The sequence below is a fragment of the Oncorhynchus nerka genome, linkage group LG18, assembly GCF_034236695.1.
Source record: "Oncorhynchus nerka isolate Pitt River linkage group LG18, Oner_Uvic_2.0, whole genome shotgun sequence".
In the NCBI taxonomy this organism is placed as follows: domain Eukaryota; kingdom Metazoa; phylum Chordata; class Actinopteri; order Salmoniformes; family Salmonidae; genus Oncorhynchus; species Oncorhynchus nerka.
The window spans coordinates 44,198,829-44,216,419 of NC_088413.1; the positions used below are offsets into that span (position 1 = coordinate 44,198,829).

Here is a 17,591-nt window from a genome sequence, read left to right on the forward strand (position 1 = left end):
TTGTTAGTTAGATTACTTGTTGGTTATTACTGCATTGTCGGAACTAGAAGCATAAGCATTTCGCTACACTCGCATTAACATCTGCTAACCATGTGTTTGTGACAAATAAAATCTGATTTGATTTGATTTATTTTACAGTGAAATGTTTATGCAGTTTTAAGAAGAAAAAAAAGTGTTGAAGTATTTACTAAAATGTAGCATTCTGTAGCATTCCCATCACAAAGGCAGTATAGCTGCGTCTGATCTACAGAAGATTAGCCTATTACAGGAAAACATCTTTCTCACTATGTTCCCTACACTTTATTTACCTTGCCATTTTGTCTGTAATGAACCATGAAAATAGATTTCCTCATGTCAGAACAATGAAAAAACACATATGGTGTAGATAAAAATCATGTTCTCCCTCTACTCCTGCTGGGTTATTTTCTGAGACTTGATGTGATTTTGCCCGCAGGTATGCCAGGTGTTGATGCCAACGTGCCCAAGCTCTCCTTCTCTGCAGCTCTCACCTACCCCGTGCTCAACGCTGGCACCATCGTCTTCGACAAGATCTTTGTCAACGAGGGAGAGTTCTATGACCCGCGGACAGGTACTGAATTTGTATTTGTATTTATTTTTGATCCCCATTAGCTGCTGCCAAGGCTACTCTTCCTGGGGTCCGGCAAAATTAAGACAGTAAAACTTTACATAACATTCATTACAGAATACACAACACACTAAGTGTGTGCCCTCAGGCCCATACTCCACTACCACATATCTACAATGCAAAATCCATGTCTACATGTTTGTATAGTGTGTATGTTATCATGTGTTTGTATGCTTGTGTCTGTGCCTATGTTTGTGTTACTTCACAATCCCCGCTGTTCCTTAACCTTTTTGGGATAGGGGGCAGCATTTTCTTTTCACTTTTTGAATGATGTCTGTGAATATAACAGAACTCAAATGGCAGGCGAAAACCTGAGAAAAATCCAACCAGGAAGTGGGACATCTGAGGTTTGTAGTTTCTCAAAGCTTGGCCTACCGAATACACATTGAGATATGGATAAAGTTACACTTCCTAAGGCTTCCACTGGATGTCACCCATGTTTAGAAACTTAAATGAGGATTCTACTATAAAGGAGGGGCTCATGAAACCTCTGAATCAGTGGTCTGGCATAGTGCCTTGGTCTCATGACACGTGCTCCCAACAGAGTTACCTCTCGTTCCAGTGCATTTCTGAAGACAAAGGAATTCTCCGGTTGGAACATTATTGATGTTTTATGTTAAAAACATCCTAAAGATTGATTCCGTACATCGTTTGACATGTTTCTAAAGGACTGTAATGGAACATTTCGAGTTTTTGTCTGGATGAAGTGCCTGCACCTCATGAAGATGGATTACTGGGCTGAACACGCTAACAACAAGTGGCTATTTGGACATAAATGATGGAACTTTATGGAACAAATCAGTAATTTATTGTCGAACTGGGATTCCTGGGAGTGCCTTCTGATGAAGATCATCAAAGGTAAGTGAATATTTATGGTGTTGTTTCTAACTTTGTTGATTCCAAAATGGTGGATATTCCTCTGGCTGTTTTAGGTTCTAAGCGCCGTTCTCAGATTATGCTTTTTCTGTTTTTTTGGAAATCTGACACACATTAAGGAGAAGTCTAACTTTAATTCTGTGAATAACAGTTGTATCTTATATCAATGTTTATTATGAGTATTTCTGCAAAATCACCGGATGTTCTGGAGTGGCCTAGCCAGTCTCCAGACCTGAACCCAATAGAAAATCTTTGGAGGGAGCTGAAAGTCTGTTTTGCCCAGCGACAGAGCCGAAACCTGAAGGATCTGGAGGTCTGTATGGAGGAGTGGGCCAAAATCCCTGCTGCAGTGTGTGCAAACCTGGTCAAGAACTACAGGAAACGTATGATCTCTGTAATTGCAAACAAAGGTTTCTGTACCAAATATTAAGTTCTGCTTTTCTGATGAATCAAATACTTCTGTCATGCAATAAAATGCAAATGAATTACTTAAAAATCATACAATGTGATTTCTGGATTTTTGTTTTAGATTCCGTCTCTCACAGTTGAAGCGTACCTATTCTGCCCTTGAGTTGCGTTCCCATGCAAAACTAGACAGATAGCTAACAACTAAGTCTTCAATAAAACTCCCAAGGCGTGACTTTTCTTGAATGAATATATTGAAAACGTTTATGTTGTGAAACTGCAAAATACAGAAAAGAATATACTTTAGTATTCAATTCACACCGACATACTGTAGCTGTACATTAAACATTTGAAGTTGCATAAATACAAAGCACGTGCTAAGGTACCATGCATCTGGCATGATGCCAAACCATATAGCTAATTGTTAACCATATGGTAATTGGCTCCTTTCATTACTCTAATAATGTATCTATGTAGAATAACAAAGCATATTACACTAGAAACAGTAACAAAACTACAGTATTGTATATTTTACAATTCGTTTGCATGACGCATGAGCAAAGTAATACAGCTATCGACATACATTAAAGGCATTGCAATTTGTGAGTAAATGCAACCAACATTGATATGTAAGCAACTCTATCAATAACAAGATTATCATCATTAGCTAAATGCTTGAATCGAACTTACAAACAAATATTTTTCCAAGGCTGAAGCGTGACAAGAAATAACTACATTGAAAGACCTGCACCATAACGCTGTTTGTAGCTGCTTCTATGTGTGTAAAACAAATTCTGTACTTCCTGTTTGTGTCGTCTTTCTAAGTACCAGAAAGCGCCACTAGGGGGCAAATAACACCATTGAACACAATGAAAATCCAATTTAACCATTGTAATAAAATAATCTGTTACCTTCTAACAGGATGGCAGCACACTCCCCACCTGGTATAATGAAATTGTGCCGCTATGAAATAAAACATATCAAGAAACAAATAATGTCCTTTCTATTTTTATCTTTTGTCTCTAGGATGCTTCAGAAAGAAGAACAACAATCTCTGAGATTGGTCTCAGAAACACCTTAGCAGCTCCTTGCTTGACAATTTTTAGTTCTACTTTCCTAACCTTTTTGTCAGTACTGGGAAAGGTTTTCACCACAAGCCCGACTGGCCAGTCATTTCTGTGTGCCTGACTGTCTTTCAATAAGACGACATCTCCCACTTTTACATTTGGCTTTTCTGCTGTCCATTTTCTGCGTCTCTGCAGCGTCGCCAGGTACTCCTGTCTCCACCTTTTCCAAAAGGTGTCAGCGAGACACTGGACTTGCTTCCACTGTTTTCCATGAAGGTCGTTCATGCTGAAGTATCCAGAAGGGGCTGAGGTAGCGCTGGTCTTTTGTGTAAGTAACATTGAGGGTGTGAGAATGGTAGGCATGTCAGGGTCGGTTGATACTGACACTAAGGATCTCGCATTGATTATTGCCATAACTTCAGACATAAGAGTGCTCAAGACCTCATGTGTGTGACGAGTGGAGCCCGTCTGAAACAGCATAGCATCAAGAATACGTCTGGCAACCCCAATGAGTCTCTCCCAAGAACCACCCATATGAGACGAGTGTGGAGGATTAAATATCCAAGTACATCCCTTATCTGAGAGGTATTTAGGCAGTTCTGAGTCATTTGTGTCGATACCCAGTTCCCTGCAGGCACCTATAAAGTTTGTACCTCGATCAGACCGTAGCACTTTTGCTGGACCACGGATAGCGAAAAAACGCCTCAGTGCGTTGATGAAGCTGGATGTGGACATGGATTCGATAAGCTCGATATGGACTGCTCTAGTAGACATACATGTAAAGAGCACCGCCCAGCGCTTGGAGTCTGCACTACCACCTCTAGTACGACGAGTTATGACATTCCATGGTCCAAACACATCAAGTCCAACGCTGGTGAATGGTGGTTCAGATGTGAGTCTGTCTGCAGGCAAGTCAGCCATTTTTGGTCAACTAACCTCCCTCTAACCTTGCGGCAGGTGACACATTTTGTGAATGATACCAGAGACCAGACGTTTGCTCCCAATAATCCAGAAGCCTGCTGCTCGAATAGCTCCATCTGAAAAATGACGGCCTTGGTGAGCCACTTGCTCGTGATAATGTCTTACCAGCAGAGTGGCAACATGATGTGTCCGTGGGATGATGAGAGGATGTTTTTTTGTCTTGTAACATGTCGGCGGAGGATAAGCGGCCTCCACCCTCAGCAACCCATCCTCATCAATCACTGGGTTCAGCTTTTTGAGTGTACTTTGCTTTGGGAACTCTTTTCCTTTTTCAATGCATTTGAATTCCTCTCTGAAGGCTTCATGTTGCACACAGTGAATGATTGCTGTTTTGGCTTGTGACAACTCACTTGTACCGCATGGTTTATTACAGTCATGCCAGCCTCTGCAGCTGGTGTTGTCTGCACCTTCATGGAAGGATCTTGCAACATGAATGAGTCGTGCTGTGGCTCGATTGAGAGTTTTCCAGCTTGAGAACCTCTCAAAGCGATGAGAGCCGAGTTGAGCTCCAGAAACTTTAGAGGCAAAGACAGTGACGTCTGGTCGAATCTCTGCGTCTGTGTGAGGCTCTACAACAGGGGTGTCAAAGTCAAATGGACGGAGGGCCAAATAAAAAAATCAGCTACAAGACGAGGGCCGGACTGTTCGAATGTTCATTGAAAAATTTTTAAATGACGCATATAGTCTAGTGAACCTAATTGAACCTACTGAAAACCTAACAAATATATTACAATATGATCAGATAAATAAAGCAATATTTTCTTATGGCTCTGTCAGTAATCTTTAATTTTCAACAGACACAAAAGACAAATTTCCTTTATATAAATATCCCCATAACATGAACATTAAATGAAAGAAACCGGTATTCAAGGCACCATCAGTAGACTATATTTTCTATTTTAGCAAAAGTGGGCTAAATTTACTTCAAAGAAAAAACAATAATAGCAATTTTCTATCATCCACTCAACTGAAATATTTTTAAAATATAATTGGATTGAAATACAAAAAATAAAGTGCAAAAATCTATTAATCAAAAACAACACTTTGTTTAAGGAGAAGTAACATGCAGTGAAAACAAATATTAAATTTTAACTTTTAAACTTGAACTGAGTAAAAACTCTAAATATGTGATTGCACAGTAATGTTCACTTGTTTGAGGTTGAGGGTGATACTTGGTCTCCCATCTTTTCCACAAGTTCATCAATGTTCGGGGTAAGGCTCTGAGCTGAAGAAATCCTCAGAATTGAGTGGAGGTGTTCAGCAGTAAGTCGACTTCTGTGTGATGTTTTGTTCAGGTTCATCCAAAGAAAACAGTTGTTCACACAGGTATGTGCTGCCAAACATAGACAACGTTTGAGCAGCCTGGATGCAGCTGGGGCATTGTGCCCCTCGGGCGAACTCCCAGCACCCACTGCCGCATATTTTGCCCTCAGTGCATCATTGCATTGGAGGTCAATCAACTCCATTTGGAGGTTTGGTGGTGAGCTTTCCACGTCAACAGCACCGAGCAGTTCCAACCTGCTTTTTGTGCTTCAAAGTCAGCAAATCGGCGTCGAAAGTCAGCGGCAAGCATACCTATTTTATCAGCCAACTGTGTGCTCGGGAACGCACTGGTAGAGAGCTTCTCTTTCATGGTCTGGCAGCTGGGAAAGTGGCTCAAATTTTCTTTCCGCATCTGCGTCTCCCACAGAGTCAGTTTGGTTTTAAATGCCTTCACTGTACTGTACATATCAGAGATGACACGATCCCGACCCTGCAGCTGCAAGTTTATTGCATTCAGATGACTCGTAATGTCACACAGAAAAGCCATTTCACACAGAAACATTTCGTCTCGGAGTTGTGTTGTGTCTTTCCCTTTGCTGTCCAAGAACAGACAAATCTCCTCACAGATGCTCGAAACATCTTTGAAGCACCTTTCCCTGGCTTAGCCATCGCACCTCTGTGTGATAAGGCAAATCACCATGCTCCGTTTCTAACTCCGTCAGAAATGCCTTGAACTGGCGGTGATTCAAACCTTTGGCTCTGATAAAGTTAACTGTGCGCGTGATGATGCTCATTACATGCTCCATTTTCAAGGCTTTACCGCTACAACGCTTCCTGGTGTATGATACAATGATAAGCTGTCAGCTCACCTGTCGCGTTTTCCTCTTGCATCTTTTCCGTATCTTCGCCACCAGTCCGCTCCTGTGTCCACACATCGCAGGTGCTCCGTCGGTTGTCAAACCCACAAGTTTTTCCCAAGGCAGCTCCATCTCATTTACACATCTTGACACCTCTTCATACAAATCATGCCCCGTAGTTGTGCCATGCATAGGACGTAAAGCCAAAAACTCCTCTGTCACGCTTAGGTTGGAGTCCACTCCGCGGATGAAAATTGACAACTGGGCAATGTCAGAAATGTCGGTGCTCTCATCCACAGCCAAGGAATATGCAATAAAATCTTTTCCCTTTTTCACAAGCTGCTCTTTTAGATTGATGGACAACTGGTCTACTCTCTCGGCAATGGTGTTTCTGCTCAGACTCACATTTAAAAAGAGTTGCCTTTTTTCTGGGCAAACTTCGTCACAAACTTTAATCATGCAGTTTTTGATGAAATCCCCCTCCGTAAATGGCCGGGCTGATTTAGCGATCTCTTCTGCCAAAATAAAACTGGCCTTGACAGCAGCCTGGCCTTGTGATTTGGCTTTTTTGAACAGAGCCTGTCGAGATTTGAGGCCTCGTTTTAATTCCTCTGCCTTTTGTAGCCTTTGTTCCATGTCCATATTCTTGTTTTTGTCCGCGTGTTTCGTTTCATAATGTCGTCTCAGATTATACTCTTTCAGTACCGCCACACTTTCTCCACACAGAAGACACACAGGTTTTCCAGCTACCTTCGTGAACATATACTCCGACTCCCACCTTGTTTGAAACCCCCGGTTCTCAGTATCCACCTTCCGTTTTGCCATTTTTGATGGGTATCTGAAAGTTAATTTTACTGTGATGCTGACGACTGCTGTGCCAATAAATATTGAAATGAAGCAGCCTACTGCTCGGTGCGTCACCTTTGCATTGTGGGAAATGTAGTATTGGTGCGTGTAAAAGATCTGCGGGCTGCCGGCTTGCTGCGGGCCGGTTCTAATAATAAATCAAGATCATCCCAGGGGCCGTAAAAAACCTTCTTGCGGGCCGGATGTGGCCCGCGGGCCTTGACTCTGACATATGTGCTCTACAAGGTCAAAATTGATGTTCTCAGGCTTACTCGGGTTTGTTTGGGTCAGGAACGGTGGACCTGAGAACCAACTAGTGTGTTTTAAGAGCGCAGCAAGTATGGGCCTGGTTGCATGGTCTGCTGGATTGCTGTCAGTGTTTATATAGCACCACTGATCTGGATGGGTAAACTTCCTGATGCGAGTTATCCTATTGGCAACATAAACATAGAATCTTTTGGTGACATTGTGGATGTAATCGAGAACTATCTTACTGTCTGTGTAGAACTTGGCTGCATGTATATCAATGTCAATTTCGTCTTTGATCAGTTCATACATCTCAACAGCTAGCAAAGCCGCACACAGTTCTAGGCGTGGGATAGTGTGGGCCGGACGAGGGGCCAATTTGGATTTCCCCATGACAAATCCAACATGGCATTGACCTTCCTAGTCAATAACTCTCAGGTAGGCTACCGCTCCTATGGCTACTGTAGAGGCATCCGAGAAGATGTGTAGCTCTCTTCTTTGAGTGGTAGACAAGGAGACTGGGATGTAGGTCCGCTGAATATTCATATGTTCCAACTCCATCAAAGATTCCTTCCACATTTTCCATTCCTCTTCTTTTTCTGTGGGAAGAGGGGCACCCCACTCACTCTGATCAGAAGAGAGTTCTCTGATTAAGGCTTTACCTTGCATTGTTATTGGAGCCACGAACCCAAGGGAGTCATAAAGACTATTCACTGTGGACAGGATGCCTCTCCGCGTAAAAGGCTTCTCATTGTGGGACACCTGGAATGAGAAGCTGTCTGTTTCCAGGTTCCAGGAAAGTCCCAGACTCCGTTGAAAGGGGAGAGGATCCACTCCTAGGTCCAGATCTTTTAAGTCTTTCGCACGGTCCTCCATAGGGAAGGCTTCCATAACTGTTTTGCTATTGGATGCAATCTTGTGTAGTTTCATGTTGGACTCCGCCAACATTGCTTGTGTTTTTCTTAGAATGTTGACAGCTTCTTCTGTAGTAGCTACTGATGTCAGACCATCATCGACGTAGAAGTTCCTCACTACATATTGCTTGGGTTCTGACCCATGTTCCTTCTCACCCTGTAGCGCTGCTCGTCTCAAGCAGTAGATGGCTACGGCTGGTGAAGGGCTGTTCCCAAATACATGCACTTTCATCCTGTACTCAGTTATGTTTCTATCTGGGTTGTTGTCTTCATACCAGAGAAACCTTAAGTAATCTCTGTGATCCTCACGTACACCAAAACAGTAAAACATTTGTTGCACATCTGCTGTTAGTGCAATGCAATCCTTGCGTAAACGCATTAGGACACCCAAGAGTGTGTTGTTTAAGACTGGACCACTGAGCAGAACATAGTTAAGTGACACGCCTTGACACTTAGCACTGGAGTCAAATACTACTCGTATTTGTTCAGGCTTTTGTGGATGGTAAACACCAAATATGGGCAGATACCAACGTTCTTTGTCTCCCTCTAGTGGCTGTGAAGGTTCGGCTTGGTCGTTATCCAGCATCTTTTGCATGAAGTCAATAAAATGACGCTTCATGTCAGGCTTTTTGTCTAAAGTCCTGCGAAGTGATGTGAGACGGTTCATGGCCTGCTCCCTGTTATTAGGAAGGCGACGTCTAGTGGGGCGAAAGGGTAGTGGAGCCACCCAGTTGTTTCCATCACCCTGGAAAACCTGTTTGTCCATAATGTCCAAGAAGGCTTTGTCCTCCACTGATGGTGCTGGTTTATCATCGTCTTGTGTTTTGTCGAACACGGAACATCCCAGGCTGTCTGTGTTTACAGTTGTGCTTGGATCTCTCGAGTGCACTGTAGACGGAGAGATGTGTTTCTGAGCTACGCTGTTGTAGTTCTCTTTTACCTGGATGATGTCAGGGCAAGGGCTCAGATAGGATGTGCGACCATTTTGAAGTATGTTTGTCCTGAACACGTTAACATTGGCTGGTCGGTGAGCCGTTCCCAGACAGACCTCACCCGCAATGACCCACCCGAGGTCGAGTCGCTGTGCATAAGGAGTGTCGTGGGGCCCATTGATTTGCTCTCGTACCTTGTGTACCCTTAAGATGTCTTGTCCTAAGAGCAGGAGGATGGGAGCGTCTGGGTCCACAGCTGGAATTCTGTCCATAACTGGTTGCAGATGGGGATGATGATACGCAATGTCGGGGGAGTGAATCTCCATCCTATCGTCTGGCATCATATCACACTCTATCAGAGTAGGGAGAGTGAGCTGCATGTGTCCATCTATAGACTCCACCATGAAGTTGACGGCGCTCCTGCCTGAAGTCTCTGTTACCCCAGAACACGTCTTCATGGTGTATGGAGCAGAGTTGTCATTGATGTTGAAGAGACTGAAAACTCTGTCTTGGCCAGAGATTTGTTACTCTGTTCATCAAGCACTACATACATTTTGACAGCTTTCTCTCTTTTCCCAGCCGGATAAGCTTTGACTAGGCATATTTTTGAACATGATCTTGGATTGACTGCCTCACCACATATCTCTGTACACTTTGAGGTGACAGATAGAAGAGCATCGTCACCTTGCTCCCCGCCATGCTCTGTCTCTGCTGTAGCGGTGTCTGTATTTGTAGGGCTGGGCCTGGATGCAGAGCAGCAAGATGCCTGTCGCTGTCGCACTCAGAGCACTTGATTGAAACCTTACAGTCTTTAGCTCTGTGCTGAGTTGACCCACAACATCGGAAACAAATGCCATTGTCTTTGAGATATGATTTGCGCTCATCTAGAGTTTTGTATCTAAGCCCACGACACTTTTTAAGAGGATGAGGCTTGTTATGTATTGGGCAGTGACGGTCAGGGTTTTCAACCTTTGTCTTACTGGGTTTGGTTTGGTGGTCTGAGGCCTCAGATGACACATCTGTCTTGTATACAGTCACAGGTGTCTTGCTGCTGTACCTGGCAGGTTTCTCACTTTTCATGGACACCTGGTTAGTTGAGGTGTAGAGGGTGAAGCTGGGGTCATTTCTAATTTTCGCCTGGTTCCTGATGAATCTCGAGAAGAACGAGAATGGTGGGAATGCTACCCGATAGTCCTCCTTATATTTGGATCCCTGTGCTATCCATTTTTCTTGTAAACTGAATGGAAGTTTCTCTACAATAGGGTTTACCCCCCGAGATGTGTCCAGATAAGCGAGGCCTGGAAGGTACCCTTCTACTTTAGCACACTCCAGTTCGAGAAGAATGTCACCTAGTTCTCTTAGTTTGTGATTGTCTTTGTTAGCCAGTTTTGGAAAATCATCAATTTTCTTCAACAGTGCATTCTCGATCACTTCGGGTGGTACACCCGAAGCACTCTTCTAGTCGTTGCCAGACCATGTTAAGCCCTGCTGTTGCGTTGAAAATATGGACAGATCTAATTCTGTTTGCTTGCTCATATGACTCTGCCCCTAGCCACTTGGTAATTAGATCTAACTCTTCCCTGGCTGATAAATTCAAGTCTCTGATCGCATTGAGAAAGGATGCTTTCCATGCCCAATCATTTTCAGGGCGATCATCAAACTTCAGGAGTCCGGAACTCACCATCTCACGTCGTAGGAGGTACTTGGTGAGGTCTGGTGCCACTTGTGACTCAGGGAAGTTGTGTGTGTGTGACTGGAAGTGGGCTTGCTTTCCATTTCCACCATGCTGCTGTTCATTTCTTTTGAACGGAGAGTCTCTGCTCATGTTCTGTTCTTTGCTACTTTCTGGATTATGGCATGTAGTAGCTGGGTCAACACTAAGCTCTTGTTTCTCCACTTCAAATGGAAGTTCAGCAAAGTAGGGCCTCACCCTGTTGTTGCACATACTCACATGTACGTTGGACTGGACTTAAGGGCTGTGTCCCTGTGTCTAGTTCTTTGCGAAGCTCTCTGCGTTCTGATCCTACAACTTCTTCAAAGGCTGCAGCTTCAGCCAATGCAGCAGCAGCTGCTCTCTCAACTTGGAGAACATATAAACTTGCCTCGAGGTCAGCTTTTTGCTTCAACAAGCTGGCCTCTATTTCTGCCTTTTGTTTCATCACAGAAGCTTCCTTCTCAGCATAAGAGACTTGTGCGCGTGCTGCGTCCGCCTTGGCGCGTGCTTTGATGGCTGCAGAACTCGCCGTTGAGGATCTGCTTGACTGTTTTGATGACCTTGATCTTGTAGATTGAGACTTGGTCCCAATGTACTGAAGAGGCTCTTCCATCTCTCTCTGTTGAACACCTGGCTCTGGTTGTTGCATCATAGACTGCTGGTCTTCCCTAGGAAGAGAGGCTTTGTTTGCTGATGAACGTAGAAACAAAACCACCGTGTGTGGTTATTCTTGAGCTTTTGAGCACGATGTGATGATGTTTTTTCACTATTCTGCCCTTGAGTTGCGTTCCCATGCAAAACTAGACAGATAGCTAACAACTAAGTCTTCAATAAAACTCCCAAGGCGTGACTTTTCTTGAATGAATATATTGAAAACGTTTATGTTGTGAAACTGCAAAATACAGAAAAGAATATACTTTAGTATTCAATTCACACCGACATACTGTAGCTGTACATTAAACATTTGAAGTTGCATAAATACAAAGCACGCGCTAAGGTACCATGCATCTGGCATGATGCCAAACCATATAGCTAATTGTTAACCATATGGTAATTGGCTCCTTTCATTACTCTAATAATGTATCTATGTAGAATAACAAAGCATATTACACTAGAAACAGTAACAAAACTACAGTATTGTATATTTTACAATTCGTTTGCATGACGCATGAGCAAAGTAATACAGCTAACGACATACATTAAAGGCATTGCAATTTGTGAGTAAATGCAACCAACATTGATATGTAAGCAACTCTATCAATAACAAGATTATCATCATTAGCTAAATGCTTGAATCGAACTTACAAACAAATATTTTTCCAAGGCTGAAGCGTGACAAGAAATAACTACATTGAAAGACCTGCACTGTAGCGTTGTTTGTAGCTGCTTCTATGCGTGCAAAACAAATTCTGTACTTCCTGTTTGCGTCGTCTTTCTAAGTACCAGAAAGCGCCACTAGGGGGCAAATAACACAATTTAACACAATGAAAATCCAATTTAACCATTGTAATAAAATAATCTGTTACCTTCTAACAGGATGGCAGCACAGTACCTATGATAAGAATTACAGACCTCCACATGCTTTGTAAGTAGGAAAACCTGTAAAATCGGCAGTGTATCAAATACTTGTTCTCCCCACTGTATACTAGCTAGCTAGCTAAGGCTATCCAATACTGCAACTCTTCAAAGTCAAAGTCAGCTTTAGGTTTTCTAAATTGATTGCCACCTGGGATCGCCGGTGTAACTGCTAAACTTCTTGCTGCACACTGTACTGCATGAATGTACACATGGATTGGATTGTGCGTTCACTAACGTGTTAGTTCTAGTTCGCTGACAACGATGTAGGCTCTATAGCGGTTATGGTATGAAGGTTTTGCTTGGAGAGGTTTTTGCACCTGGTCACAGACAGTTGTTGTGTTGCGCACTGAGGTCAACAAGCAAAATTAAAAGGTGAGAGGAGGAGAGTGGGTAGATGCGAGAAGGAATTATACAACAAGCAAAGTGATTATGCTGTATGTGGCTGCTATGAAAGTGAACTGTGTGTGCAGGTGATCAGGGGTGTATTCATTCCACCAATTCTGTTGCAAAAAGTCTTAAATGGAAGCAAACGGAATGGAATGGGGAGGGATATACCTGAATTTGTCCAGCAGCAACTCTCGTATTAGTTGCAAAATGTTCCCGTTTTGCAACTGTTTGGACTAATGATTACACCCCAGATCAGCTGGATGCCGGCACGTGTGTGCAAGGTGGTATTAAATGTGTCACTGGACACCTTGATTATTTCAATTTGTCTCTCGACCTGTGCACCTACTTTATAAACATTCATTTGTAGGCTAGGTTGTAGTAACCTCATGATGGATATAGGGCAAATTTGAGTATCACGTAGTAGCCTAAACCTATCAAAGTTACATTGAGCTGGGTGAATGAAATATGAATGACAGTCATCAAATATGCTGTAATAGAAATAAGAAAAATCGTCCTCCCTAATCTGAATCGGCACTGACCGTAAATGAACCTTCTACTCACAATGTACAGTAATTAGCTAGTTAGTTACACCATTGTTTTAGTTCATGTAGAATGAGCTAACTTTCAAACCAAGTTATAAGCCTGAACAGGCAACTGTTATTGCCTTCAACATCAGTGGAGTATGCTAAGCTAACTCTAACCTTTTCCTCTCTGTTTCTGTGTTCCCCAGGCATCTTCACAGCGCCCATTGATGGACGCTACTTCTTCAGCGCCATCCTGACGGGCCACAAGAACGAGAAGATTGAGGCGGTGCTGTCCAAGTCCAACTACGGAATGGCCCGGGTAGACTCCGGGGGATACCAGCCAGAGGGCCTGGAGAACAAGCCAGTGGCTGAGGCCAAGATCAACCCCGGCTCCCTGGCCGTGTTCAACATCATCCTTCCCCTCCAGGTTGGAGACACGGTCTGCATTGACCTCGTCATGGGCAAGCTGGCCCACTCCGTAGAGCCTCTCACCATTTTCAATGGAATGCTGCTGTACGAACAGATGTGAGCCAACGGGACAGCATCCCCTAGGCTCTCAAGCTGGAACACGAGAGAGGGAGAGGAAGGGAGGGAGGGAAGAGGAAAGTGAGAAAGAAGAGAGGGGTTGGGGTTTGTACGCTCCGGAGCCATTTAGTCTCACAGTTTTATTTGACAACTGCTTTTGAAAGCAAAATGATCAGTCCAGAGAATGAGGTTAGACTGACTTTATATCGACTCGTGAAACATGGGAATGAAAGAGAACTAGGAGATGACGACAATGACAGAAAAGTGTTGTGTTTTTTCCTCCGCGTGTCATTCCTGGCCCTCTGGTGTTGTGAGACCTGATGAACTGCTTGAAAAAACATAGGATATACTGTAGACTGCGCAGCAGCAGACGTGATGTTTAGCTTGCCCAGCATTTGGAGAAGTGTTTTCACAACGAATTTGTACTACTGCAGGATTTGTATACGGTTATTGGTGTCTCCGTCTCCTTATTACTCACTCCAGGCATGGGGCTCGGAGTACAGTAGTCCTTCATGCACCAATACCGGCCATAAGGTCTCCTTAACATCCCACGTACCCCTTTGCTGCAAAGTGTTTCCCTGCCATGGAGCCAGACCCACAGTCAAGGTCTGAGGTTAACCTTAAGTAGTTTTAACCTTAAAAACCAGGAATGAGAAATCAATTTCTGGATTTTCTCTAGCTGTTTTCTATTGTTCTACTGTTTTCTATGAGATGAATTCACACATTTTGTGATTGTTTTGATATTACCGTGCCCTTTTCTATCTCCTTGTATGTGTGTTCTGGTCTTTATACCCTGTAATGCCTTTGGCCCAGTGAATCCAAAGTTTGCCTGTGTGGATATTATTTTAAAGCTTCAGTACCTTATACTGGCAGGTTCCAAAGCGTTTTCTGCGCCGTCCGTCACTTACCTAAAGCCTTCCGAAATGTCTGTGATACTTCCAGATGAATGAAAGAATGTTCCTAACTCAAAGCCCAGCCTTAAGCCACAACCAAGTAGGAATTTACCTCAACCAGAGGGAAACGCTGCCTTACACCACAGTACAGTAGGACCAAATGGGCTATAGCCCCTTTATTACATCAGTAGGGTTGCAAAAATCTGCAACATTTCCCCAAATTCCCAGGTTTTCCAGGAATCCTGGTTGGAGGATACCAGATGACCTTCTTGTCCTCTCCTGATTCCAGGAATCTTCTAACCAGGATTTTTTGGAGTTTTTTTCAACAAATGACAACAAATGACAACACATTTCACTTCAACCTTACCCATACCAGATGCAATGTAGCAGGCAACGATATCAGAACAGCATCAGGACGTTATTAACCAGTGCATTAGGTTGGTAGGCTATTGGAGCATATGTGTTCTTTACTTGGAAATTCAGCTTACAGATGATCAAATCAGACCTGGATTCAAATAAAATAAAAAATCTGTGTATTTGAGTATTTTCTAATAATGTGGCCTGAATCAACTACTTATATTGCAAGTATTTGAAGGTATTTTCCAAAAAATAGCCTACTATTTGAAAGTACTTTCAAATACTATTTTCAAATACCTGGGTTAAATGCATCGGAGTATATTTGAGTCACTGACTGTGTCCGAATATCCATTCCTGAGTCCTAAATTGTAGGCCGTTTGAGTATGTGAAAAAAAATGCTTTAATATTATGCGACATTTCGAAAATCACGTATTGTTTAAATGCCAGGATGTTATACTAATTTTGTCTCTTCATCTAGTAGAATTCGATGCACACTTTTCCACAATGCATTGGAAGAGGTGGGTTGCGAATGATAGGCTCTCGTTCCCTTCAAGTAGCCAAATAACAAAACTAGACTTCTTAATTGGGCAGATGCAGAATAGCGAAGTTTCTGCGGTGGTGTTCAAATTATATGTTTTTTGTAGATTTCTGTTTTCGTATTCAAAAGGGTTTCTTATTTCTTAAGGGTTTCTTATTTCTGAATGTGTGGGAACCGGGGACTCGGGATGTGGCTGCGTTATTGATGTCATGTTAATCTGGCCTTTTGATTTCAACATATGGATTGTTTTAGTTTTGTAGACTAGTTTACCGATTGTATTATTTAATTTATGGGTCAAGCCTTTGCAGTCATTCTTATCTCATTCCCAATGATCAGTGTTTTAGTTTAATATGTTGCTGTCCAGCGGTTCAGAATTTGTGATGCACCCGACTGTCCACATTTTTCTGTGCAATAGTCTTTTGATTTGAACATCTGAAGAGTTTTGGTGTGTGCACTAGGCTATTTGATTTAATTTATATATGTTACAGCACTTTGGTTTCACTACTAAATATGTTGAAATGGAACCAGTCTTCAGTCTTTTTTAAATAGGATAGATGGGCGATATGGGCTACGATATAGGTTGAATGTGATAGCCTGAGTAGGCCTATAACTCCATTCCTATTTTATTCAGAGTTTAGAGAAATTAATAAAATTGGAAATAAGCTATTATCAGGCTTGAAATGCGATACGTCTATTGAAAAAAATCCACCCTCATTTGGCTCCGCCCTACCTTCTCAGCCAGCGTTGCGGCCGTGGCATACTTTTTACTAAACGGTACGTGCTAAATAGTATGCAGTTTAAGTATGTAGTACACTAGTATGGGTATTCAGACACAGCCAGTGTATCTGAGAATTTTCAAATACATGTCAAAACTTTCCAAGTGTATTTCCAAATACCTTCCAATATTCAACTACTTCCTTTCAAATAAAACATATCTGAATACTTACTTTGAAATGTATGTGAAATAGTATTTGAAATATTATTTGAACCCAAAACTGGATCAAATGGATACCAACATGTTTCGCAGAGATGTACACCATTACAATCAAATACATGGAGTTTTTTTAAATATTTTTATATCACTATTGGAAGACGCTGTATTTAGTTGAGAAGTTGCAATATTGCTCCCCTGTGCCTTTGAGTATTTATCCACTTCAATCAAACAAATGTATTTATAAAGCCCTTTTTACATCAGCCGATGTCACAAAGTGCTTGCTCCTATCTGACCTCCGTGCCTGTTATTGCTAAAGGAATCGGTTTACTCAGTCTATGAAGTAAGTCATGAATAACTAGTTATACCATATGCCAATGAAAGCAATGCTAGGTATTTAAGATCTTCTTTTTACAACTCCTCCCTATAGTCCAACCTGTTACCTTGAATTTGTGATTTTGCGACACATGTGGTTCAAATAAAGATATTACATTTTACACAGCCCTGCCCTCTCCATAGGAGTTTCGGATTTACTCGCTGCTCAGAGGGTTATGACTCTAATCTAGTGGGAAAGGAGTGAGAAAGGTGACGATGTCATGTTTTGTGATCTGTGTAGTTTGAGCAGACCTCTTGGTTTCTTTGCTCTTGTGTGATTGCTGTGATTTATTAAATACAGTATATCGTACGGAATCAAGTATTTCAGTATCTGGAAGAATTTTCCATTTGACTTATTAGGCCATTTGGAACTTAAGTCAAAATGTTTGATACATTTTTATTCCTGCACATTAATAAACATGACATTTTGCGTCTCTCTTGGCCCGTGCTGTAAAGGCTGAGAAAGAAAAAGTGTAGAGCCTTGCCATTTTCCAGTCTGCAAGCCAAAAAGAGAGAGTCATTGGAGATCTCCCTATAAATTAATGGAAAGAATAACATCTCACAGCTGTCCATCAACAGACACAGATGTCTAATTTATGATGAACAAAGTACCCTTTCGTTTCGCCTGCGTCGAGCTGGGATGGGACTTCGTCAAGTTCTGGATGTCTAGACAAAGAGATGGAAGGAGGAACAGACTCCAGGGAATACAACTTTATCCATGTTTTCCCCCCTTTTT

General features: G+C 42.4%; 1 protein-coding gene across 1 annotated transcript in view; it reads left to right on the plus strand.

Annotated features, from left to right (window-relative positions):
• LOC115145876 (EMILIN-1-A) overlaps window positions 1-16,981 on the plus strand; it is a 100,525-nt gene extending 83,544 nt beyond the window's left edge. The window contains exons 7-8 of the mRNA XM_065004116.1: window positions 455-589; window positions 13,443-16,981. Of these exons, the coding sequence (XP_064860188.1) occupies window positions 455-589; window positions 13,443-13,765 (458 nt within the window). The 3' untranslated portion in view covers window positions 13,766-16,981. The remainder of the gene's footprint in view (window positions 1-454; window positions 590-13,442) is intronic.
• Window positions 16,982-17,591: the final 610 nt, after the last annotated feature.